The sequence below is a fragment of the Monomorium pharaonis genome, unplaced genomic scaffold, assembly GCF_013373865.1.
Source record: "Monomorium pharaonis isolate MP-MQ-018 unplaced genomic scaffold, ASM1337386v2 scaffold_239, whole genome shotgun sequence".
Classification (NCBI taxonomy): domain Eukaryota; kingdom Metazoa; phylum Arthropoda; class Insecta; order Hymenoptera; family Formicidae; genus Monomorium; species Monomorium pharaonis.
In genome coordinates this window covers 24,994-36,437 of record NW_023415515.1, presented here as the reverse complement: position 1 = coordinate 36,437, position 11,444 = coordinate 24,994, and the positions used below count along the sequence as shown (strand labels likewise).

General features: G+C 34.6%; 1 protein-coding gene across 1 annotated transcript in view; it reads left to right on the top strand.

Annotated features, from left to right (window-relative positions):
- Nucleotides 1–695: 695 nt before the first annotated feature.
- LOC105834388 overlaps nt 696–11,444 on the top strand; it is a 35,311-nt gene continuing 24,562 nt past the window's right edge. The window contains 1 exon segment of the mRNA XM_036294438.1: nt 696–6,063. Coding sequence (XP_036150331.1) covers nt 5,901–6,063 — 163 coding nt within the window. The 5' untranslated portion in view covers nt 696–5,900.

The following is an 11,444-nucleotide window of genomic DNA, read 5'->3' as shown; positions in this document are numbered from 1 at the left end:
ACTCACTCACTCACTCACTCACTCACTCACTCACTCACTCATTCACTCACTCACGCACGCACCCCATCTAAGTCGCTAATCCATGTGCACACTGCAAACAAAGTAAAGTTCATATGTGTTTGCAGGTTTTCAATACAATGTCTGGTAACGGAATTAACACTTACTCATTTTACAAGTACACCCATAAAAAAAGTAAACAAAGACGTTGCTTCGCTGTGGTCACACACAAACACACACACACACATTTAAATTTTTGTTTACAAATTATGGATTTCCTACTTACCGATATTAAAAAAAATTTTTTTTGAGTCGCTAAAAATCCTTGCATATGTTTTTTTTTCACTAAATGAAATTTCCAAAATTTGAACTAAATTGGAGATTGGTCCGTTTCGGAAGCTAACTTATTTTTACATATTTTTATGTCTGAGTTTGTCAGGTATTAAAAAAATTATGATAAACATTTATAAAAATATTTAAAATAAATATTTATACCATTATTATCAAAGAATATAAAAAATATTTCAAGTTTATATACCACTAGACACCACAGACGCGTGCTTCGCGCGCGCTACTTAACTTTTTATTTTTTACCTTTTAAAAATAAATTACAACAATAAATGTATAGATAATATTTATACAAATTTGACAGCTGTCAAAATTCAATTGCAATGACAGCTACTCTTGCAACACGAAGTAAGTGCAGCGAGAGAACCAATTGGCATCGCGGAAAAGCGACAACAATGATCTTCGAGAAATGCGAGCAATTAACTTTACATGCCTTTTTTTAGATAGGATAACTTCAAAGATTGTGTCTAACAATACAAGATTTATTTTTTTCTACACAAATATGGTTATCACTGAAGAGAATAAATCATTTATCGCAATATTGAACAAATTGTGATTAATTAATAAGAAACAAAATTTTGCAATTTTTTTCCGACTTTTATGACTAAAAACCATTTAAAAAATCTTAGTTTTGACCATAAGTATTACGATATTTTCTTTCAAGGCAGAAGTCAATCGGTTTAGTAGTTTCTGAGAAAAGTCTTGCACAAAGTTGAAAAACAGTTTGAGGAAAACACATTTAAAGTTTAACATTGTTTGGTCCATATGCCGCGTTCTTCAAAACGTGAAAACAATGGCGAGCGATTCGAATTTTGTTAAATTGGTTTACAGGTTTATTCTTAACAGGTTTATTTTAAAGATTTAAAAACTATTTAAAAAGATGTTCTGTTGGACTAGTATATCACTTAAAAAAAAAGAATAAAGAAAAAATTATAAATTGATGCAACTAAATGTTAAAAGGTATGTAAGATGATAGTTAAATCACAGCGGCAGTCAAAAGCTTAAAATTTAAGCACCCTCTTTTCGCGGAAATGACTCAGCTTAATGCTGTCTCATAGATGACAGGAGCTTTTCAGTCTTTTTCATGCTTGTCTCAGTAGGCTTCTCAGTAGATCAGACACTATCTTTAGCAAGTACTGACTCTAACGTTAATTATGGTACGAACTAGGAAACAAGATCAATACTCACAATAGTTATTGTATAAAACTTATAAAAAATTGCCTTTCTATTCAATCGACTGTTTATCTCAATATTTTTTATTCATGATTTTGTTTACTAAAAACTACTTTAAATTACAACACTAAAATATATTTTGAAAGTTTATTATTGGTTATAAATGAGATATAAAACGTGAGATAAATAAAATCCATTAATCGCTTGATATTATATTCTTAAGATATTATTCTAAAAAAATAAATATTTCTTAGACAGTTACAACAAATAAATTCGAAGATTCTTGGGATAGAAAAAAACACTTGGGATAGAAAAATACATAAGAAATGCTGTTTATTTTAAATGTCATATGATATATGTCTGAAATTTTGTGTGTGTAACAATAAAAATAAATTTCTTAAAAATAAATTTATAAGTAAAAAAGTATTACATAGGTATTTAATTCGAGGATTCGTCGTAATTTGAACATCACCACCAATGTCCAAATGTCGTTCAAAAAGAGCAACTAACTGCTTTAGAGAGCGCACAATTTTCATTTCCCATCCCTCGGCTTCTCATCATTTGCATCGCTAAAACGGTCTCGATAGTAACCCGCTGTTTATGTAAATTATACGGCCATAGATTTTTCCGCGAAAAGCGAAAACAACGGAAACGGAGCGCTACGCTTGCGTGTCGAATAAATTTGATTGCAAATTAACATTGTCATATATATTCGCACTTATTGTAAAAGAAAAGAATATTAGCAAACAAAAAAAATTCGCGTAAGTTAACTGACGGATACATTAATTAATAGTCTTGTTTTTTTACAACATCAATGAAGTATGCAACTGTTAAATTAATAAACATAAAAAATCAATTATTTTATGTTTCTGTAAGGTGTTGTACGTAACGTGTCAATCGTTAATTAATGTTGACTTAGCCACTTAAGGCCACAAATTAATTGACTCTCGTCCTGTAGTTAATTGTCCTGTAGTAAACATCATCGTACCCACGTACGTTACGTCGTTAAACAGATCACTAATGAGAGTAAACAGATATGAGTTAAATGTCTTACAAGACTGTGACACGATTAGTTTCCTGTATCATGAAAACAATATTAAAATATTTTACCGTATTTTAGACCATGACAATTACTTATTAAGTCAAATTTTCTGCCATTATGTATTTTATATTTTAAATGTCATTTAATTATTAATAATTTAAATAATATTTAATTCTTCGTGCAAATAAAATCGAATTACTTTCAGAAAGTACATAAATTCTGTGTAGAACTCACAATAATAATAACAATTCAAAATTTAATCTAATAGATTACTCAGTTCGAAAGTTGTTTTCGCTGTTAAATTTATTTGTATTATCTGCGCCGTTTATACGCGTGCCGCCATTAAGAGATTAATTTTGTTTAAAGTTCCGCGATGGGAGGTATTTATAGGAAATTGCTAGAAATTCTGGAAATTCGTGACGAGAAGGATGACACGCGAGTTGTCTCGTGAAATTCGCCCTGCGAAATTGGCGGCTAAAAGGATAAAAAAGTGCGAAGACACAGACTGACGCAGCGGAAGCTTGAATCCCGCATTAAACGTTTGAATATTCGATGCAATGTCTCGGAGATATCTTGAGAATTTCCCGTCTCTATTCCTTATATATATAGCATCTGACGTAAAGTCGGTGACACGCATGATATAAACTCGCGAAACTCGAAAGTAATAATCTTGACTTAGCGCTGAAACGACAGTTTCGATAGTAAACCGTTTTAGACTTTATGAAAAATGTTTATTGTGCCTCTATAACCGTAAAAAGAAAATTTCAAATAAAACTTTTCTGAAAATTATATAAATATGCATTATAATAACAGAAAATCATCTTTTAGTGCTCGTAAAATATTGTAGTTTCACATTTTTGTAATTTTTAAAAATTTTAATATTTAAGAATTAGAATTCACATCTTTGGGAATTTTTTAAGCACAAAATTTCGCCAGAGCTGTTGATACAAATGAAAAAAAAAGATAGAGGATTAAACTTATATAAGATAAACCGCGTTGAATTCTCATAATTTTAATGTGAAAGTGACTTAGAACACTCAAAAGCATCGAGATCGATGTGAACGATGAGTCGCCTTCTTACCAGGCGACATTCGCAAAACTTTTCTGCTTTCTTCCAGGCTCTCTGCATATTTCCTGACATTTAAACTTATTCAGCGTAACTTTCGCGCGACAAGGAAGAGGCGAGAATGTATACCATAGCGCCTCAACAATAACTTACTTTTTCCCTGCTTGTCTGTCTGATTTTCCCTTGCTTTACTCTTCGTAATTCCATGAATATCGAATCGTTTCTTTTCTTATCTCGCACTTGAATTTTCTCTTTATATGGCGGTAGAAATTGGCTACGCATCGAGCCGATTGAACGAAAAGAAAAATCATATCTTTTCATCTTATCTGCTCAAGAAAAGATTATAATATTATAGTACTGACTTCAGGATAAAGGGTAGATAATAGGGAATATACGCAAACTAGTATTATATAGTTCATGATGAAGAAGATTTATGTAATATACAAATATTATATTTTTTTAAATTATTTTAGATTTGCGAAATAAGAGATTTTTTTTAAATCATATTTTACAATATGAAAACATTGATATTTTGTATATTGTTATTAATGAAATATTTGTTTGATGTAGTTTATTGAAATAAAAGATTTTCCTCTAGCTGTAAATTTTCCTGGTTTTTATACGTTTATATTTTTTTATTGTGTATTTATAAAAAGCAATAATTGCAGTTTAAGCGAATTGCAAAATTTGCTCCTATCGTAATATTGTAATTAGCGAAATAGTTGATCAGTTATCGTGCTCGACAGGATCTCAGTTTTAGGAGTTTTTAAGGAAAAAAAAAAGCAAAGACCGCATAGCAGAGGTTACATTGGGGAATCGAGAATACCTAGCGAAAGTTTCTTCAATTGGGTGAACGACGCTTTCAGGCGACGCCGGAAATCGAGAGAACGTGGTCCGATATCCTTCGTGTTCCTGTTCGATTTAACTTCGAGGGACGAAGTTGCGCGTTCACGTTGTTTCGAAACTTTATCACCGCAACAATAATATTTTTATGCTAGTGGTAGCAACTCTGTTAATCCCAGACGTCCAGCCGAGTGCGACGTTCAAGTTCTCGTTATAATACTAGCTGAATTGAGTTCAATAAACGAAATGTAAAATCACCTCTTTTATTCTGCATTCTTTCGTAATGTTGATATTAACAATTGACATCAATCAATGTAATTTTTTAATTAAAAAAACTTGAAGACTCAGTTTTAAGTATTTTAACTATTATCTAGTAAAAAGTTACATGCTGTAAAGTAAACGAAATTCGCTTCTGACAATATAACAGATTTCGAACAGCATATTTCAAATTGTAACGCAGAACGATATATTGCATGTAAAAAAAACTCCGTTACATTGATTTTCCGTGCAAATATACTTTCATTCTGCTAACTTTCAATTCTCTGATTCGTTTGACTATTGATTCACAAAATTCAAACAGCATTATGTTTGAATTTTGACAGACAAATATTTTTTTACAAAAGAATTGTTTGATCAAAAAGCTGAGGAGTTACGTTCTAAAGGTTCGTTTAAATTTCAAAAATGGTTCTAAAAATATTATTTTAAGTTAATATACGTAATTTGTAATATAAATATATAATATATTATTATATCGCATTATGATAATTAAATGTAATTTATTGTACGTATAAAAATATTATACGCAATGAAAATTATGTATCGTGTAAAGAATTGTATAATTATAATCTAGATACATTTTGGTTATGCAACGATGGTTGTATAACCGTGGTGGTTATATTTTCTTAGAGAAAATAAAAACAAACCTAAAAATTTTAGAACTTTTTTCTATATGGTTCCAAACTACCTCTTGATTGTCAGAAGTCTGCTCATTACAAAATTGAAACCGGTTGGAAAAAAACCTTGGTTTAAATCTAAAGTAAGTTTGAAACAATAAAAAATGAAAACGGATCTAATTTAAATAATTTTAGTGGAAAGATTAAAACACATAATTAACAAAAGACAAAACAAATTATATTACATAACACGAAATTTGTTATTTTTGGAAAAAAGATCCCTTATTATTACAACATTAGGCAATACAATGCAAATTTGCAAACAAGAAAAGAATTTCTCGCAATATTTTCGAAATAAAAAAATAAATTTGAATTTAAAACGAATAAAATAAATTTAGAAGACGGCTAAAGTGAAGGACGTATGGTCATTGTAGCTTCCTTTTTAAGTCACATGAAAAATTCAGATCCTGTATAAGCGCGCGAAGAGTTCTTCTTTCTACTTATACTAAGCCACGTTGCTTTTTATATTGTTTCAGACATGCATTGGCTCGTTTGCACCTGCATCCTCACGGCGACGACGGTGCTTTCTTGCCGGCAGAGCGAGTTTCAGTGCGCCAACGGGCACTGCGTCGCCCTCAACAAAGTCTGCAATGTTGTCGACGATTGCGGAGATGGGAGCGACGAGACGCGTCCATGCTCGCGTGAGTGAGAAACATTTGCGTTTTCTGGTTTTGTCGCTCGCAGAAGGCTTTAAGTTTAAAGGGGGGCTTTTAACGCGCCGACAAATGCATATCCACTCGACGAGCTAAGGCGGAAACCGCGACGACGACGACGACGACGACGAATGGATCGGGAATCGCTGAAATTAGAGTGGAATCCGAGAGATCTCATTTTCTTGAAATGTTTCCCGTTCATTGAGAGAACGATAGAAAGCGCGTAGAGAGAAAATTTCAGGAGCTAACGGGAAGTTCGACACGAGCTTTCTAATTCGGTTAAGGAAGTTGAAACTTAATATTAAGGAGAGTCTATCGCTTCTTACGTATTAATGGTCTAAAAATAAAATTGCATTTGCAGTAACAATTTATTCCCTTTTACACTTTAATTAAATGTTTTTTTTCGCCGCGAACTAATCCGATTTGTGTGCGCGAGGGCGAGCGGCCGAATCGCGGATCAAACATCTTCCATTTAGAGCTCGCAACCGCGAGTATTTTGGTCTCAATTCCCAGTTGCCGTGGTGTTCTACGACGGCAATTGATCCCTTCATTGTTCTCGGGCGGGTATAGTTTCGATATCCGCTTCCAAACGTGCCTCGTTGCGATTTCCCGGTAAAGGCTGGCGTGCGCAGGAATTTCTACTTCGTTAGAAACGCCGACCCTCTCTCCTACCCCCGCCGACGAATCAGTCGATGCCTCGCATCGTAGCAGCTTCGCAACGTGTGTAAAGACAGAATGAAATTCCACCGACGTTGCAAGAGTGATATTACAACGCGGCGCTCAAAGAAAGACGTTGACAGGAGCGTGATATTTCACGCAGCGCCATATATTCGCAAATATTCAACTGCCAAATTTTATAAAAGTTTGATATAATACGATTGAATATTGCCGATTTAAAATAAATGCGGCGTAGACGATGCTGTAACATAGCCGCGATGGCAAAAGTCACGTTCAGAATGGGCACAAAATAAAACTACAATTGTAGCAAATTGACCGGATGGAGCTTAAAAGCAGGTCGAAGCTTTTACATAAAAGAATAAATACTGCAATTATTTATCTGCAAAATAATTCATTCATGATACCGTAATACTCGCGTATGGAATCATATTTGTGGCAATACTTTAATATCTCTTTCGCCGCAGGTGTTTCCGCGTAAACAGCCCGTAAAAATAAAAATTCGTGGACCATTAATAATCATGAAAAAAATAAATATTTTATTGTGTAGCAGTTTGCTATTGCGACACAGTCTTATACACGTGATGCTGTTTTTTATTTCACAAAATATGAGAATCAGAAATGCATTGCGGATATCAAAACTAATCATGATGAACAAAGAAACGTTTGTACAAATATAATCTCTTTTTCGCCGATGTGGTGAGATCGACAGTATCGATAAACATTTTGTCCAATAACCGTGTCTTTGTCACTTTGCGAGCGAGTGAAAAAAAGGATCACAAAATGCAGTGTTATTGTCAATAAAAATACATTGGTACGGACTGAAATGTTCAACTGTCACTTTAACGAAACGTTCTTCATGTTGAGGTGAATTGACTGTAACAGAAAGCTGTAACACCGTTCTCGACAATTGACGCAAATAATTCCCCGCTATTATTTACTTGCAGACATTTAGCAGCAGTTTTGTATGCGTTAGATAAATAAATTTTATTCGTATTAAGCGATTATTAAATTGGATCTGCTTGGAAGGAACCGCGTCTGATATTCCGCGGAACAGTCATATCGCCAATTTATGAAAATGAGATAGTTTAGCAATTTAGTGTCTCATATCAGAAAAATTGAACGTGCAAAGTTGGCAAGTACAGCAGCCACTTCATTTCGCAAGAATCTACGACGTGCCCGGCGAGATGATCCTATACGTAAGAGACGAGAGAGACGCTCCCCTTAGTCAGACCTGGCTGTTATCGACAGATCGTGATAAAATAGAGCAGTTCCAGCGGACAATTTGGTCGCAAAAAAACGGCCTCGTCCCTTAGTCATACGTATGCGTGTCCACCTTTTCTCGACATCGTCTAATTTCGGGCAATTTATTTTTCTTTCTCGCCATATCTATTAAAGGTGCCAACTGCCACGTCTACCTGTCAAAATTTTGGTATTCATACAATCATTTATAATTTGTAAATCATCTTTGTTTAAATGTTAAATGAATTAAGTTCAATTTTAAAGATTCTCTCTAAAAAATGGATTAAACACTTTAAGAAACATTAATAAAATGCTCTTGTATATTGCATGTTACATTATTGTCAAACTTCAAATTATACACCAAGAAAATTTTATCATAAAAATTACAATGGTAAATAGTAAGCTCGAACCGAGGAAGATATTATGGAATTTTTTTGCTACGTTTTTCATTAAATTAGAATATAATTTACACTACTTATGGTATAACTCTTTGAAATTTATTCTTATGGTTTGTGGCTATTATCGTACATAGTAATTTTTACTTTAAAATTTTCTCCGTGTATGAAAATAGAACACATATCTTTTAATCTTTTTCTTATAAATTTCAAAAATACATTTTTATATAAAATAAAAAGAAAGGACGTTAAAGTACACTTAAAAATTTAATTAGAACAGATTTGAAAATAATTATGCTAGTCTATCGAAGTAATTGGATGCTTTAAGCTAGTTGATGGATGTCAAAACTTTTTCTCATTTTTTCAATAGTCCAATATATTTCAGATTTATGTATATTTATTAAAATTTTCGATACTTTAACAGAATCGTTCTTTCCGTGCCAAACTACACAGAATCCGCCCGACTGTCAATTACAATTTAAGCAGATGCGTGCGGTAACTGAGAAGGGTCTCGAGTAAATCCTCGACTCGGCTCTTCACCCTAAGAAAACCATCCCTCGCACCACATGCGCACAATAAAACGCTTGCCAAAATACACGGCGGACGTTTCCATGGCTGCCGGAATTTACTGAATACTCCGGCTAGGCCATCAGCGACGTCGTAGCCGTTTAATCTACCGGGGGTTTTTGCCTAAATCCTCCGCGTGCACGATGGAATACTCCTGCCTTGTATATCCCCCTTTTCACCTCGATGGCACTTCGTACAAAAGCAACCAGCTAGCCACCCAATCCAACCAACCAACCAACCAACCCATCCCTCTCCAAAGTCTCCAGCTTCACGTATATGCTTGTAATTAACCCAAGTTACGAGATGCGTTTATACACGGTGCGTGTACGACGACAGCGCGAGCAGGAAATTACTTCTGGCAACGTGGACATATTCCTTTATTTGCGCGAGAGACAATGGACTCTGTCGCAAAACGTGAATGTTTCTGATTTCGTTCGCGTCGCTAATGCCTTTTCGTTGATAGGCGATTATAGTCCTCGACCGACCTGAAGTCTATAGAGTAATGTGATAATGCAAGCAGATTGAACATCACGAGCTTTCCGGATTGACAAGAATGAATTCTCCGAAACTGCAAAATTTTATCACGCATTTGTAAATACAGCGTATAATATTCCAATTTGTTATGTTATCTTCATTTGTAAACTGTGTCTATTATTTTATTCGGTCTCTTTGTAAGAACTGTAGTGTAGGGTCGAAGAGTGATCTTATTTACTGAGAGGGTCAATTATTTCGTGATTTATATTCCTTATTCACTTATTTGCGTTAATTGATATATATATATATATATATGTGTATATGTGTGTGTCGGGGGGGAGGGGGGACACAACCCCATTACAAACAGTAGACTTTAAACAAGTTATAAAGACACCATTAACTCTGTGCAGGAAGTAATTAACCTAAATTACCACCTGCGGCGTAAGAACGGGTCGCAATGCATAAATGGGTTCATTGGTGTAAGAACATTCGATTGCAGGAAGCGAATTTCCCTCGTTAACAAAATATACGCGGCATTGCGCAGAGTTAATAAATGTACATTACGAATGTACTAAGTTTCCACTTTCAGCCGAGTAACGACGAGCGTTTCGTCGGGACGGAAAGGGTTGCCTGAAGAACATTGCGAGTTATCTCGTACGAGGGCACAAGCGAAACATTCTAGTCACGTATCCGTAAAGCCAGGTATTGTACGGACCAGAGAAAGAAAAATCGTCCTGCAAAAAGAGGTCGCAATGCTTTCGTGCGACGTCGAAATCGGACGAGAAAAGCCGCAATTTTTCGATCATATCTTTATAGAGCTATAATAATAATTTTCCTCGTTTCCTGTACTTAAGTCTTGTATCTTAATTGTCAAAAATTTCCTGGATTAATTAATTTTTTTTTAAATTAAGTGATTAATTTTTACCTCTGTGTAGTGCATTAAAGTTTTATAATATACCTGAGCTGAATTATATAAAATAGTACAAGAATCATTGTAATTATACATGGTACAGTTTAGAGCATGTTGTACAATTTAATATACAATATAATGATATATTCCGCGGGCAATAGAGAAACGATTACTCGAAGTGCGAACTTGACTAAGAATTTTCTAGATGATGTTATCGATCGATTAAAGTCCTCTCACGCGGCGGAAGACGACGGTTCGACGATTGCGCCATTAAATGTCCCATTTATCTTTCTCGTACCTCAATGCGAAACTTTTGAAATAAAATAGCTTGATAGTCGGCCTCCCGTCGTTACATTGGCTTATAAAAGGACACAATTTCTCTCGACTAGGAGTCTCCTCCTCGGCTCCCCGCGAAAAGGCGGCTCGCCAAAGTTACGACAGGTAATAACAAACTTTCGTATTCTTCTTCCCTGCGACACAAATGAAACGCTCGAACGAGCAGGTTAATTTATATCAATTACACCGGCTGATACGATTAGACCTGAGGAGGACAGCGAAGAGGCAGATTAAGAAGTTACCCTTCATATCACGTGGCTGATACTTTTTCTGCCAATTACCGAAGAAGGATCGGCAAGGAGTCCAACTAACTGACACTCCCATACTGGAATCTTCATTCTTATTTCTTCGTTGCCTAATTGGACATTGTTTGCATGAAGAAATAATTTATTAAACGTATACACCGGAAGATAAGGCAAATCACTATACGAGACAAGACAAATTGTCTGTTACGAGTAATTTAAAAGCGAAATACAGTGCGAAGAAATTAATGCGAATATGAAATGTATAACAGTAATTAAGAGATGTCGAATTTTTTTCCTGTTTTTAAAATTAACATCCTCCTGAAGTGAAATTTGCATGTCACGGGAGCATCAGAGACGGAAATGCAATAAGAATTTCAGAAGTAATTAAGAAACTTGTAAGGCATTGCGGGATATTACCGTACATTATCCGCGGTGTGATTACACGCGAGTCACAGTGTTTTCGCAAAAAGCGAGTGCAGAAAGTGGGTCTTTAAAGAGCTTATTTTTACAAAATTTAAGTGCTCC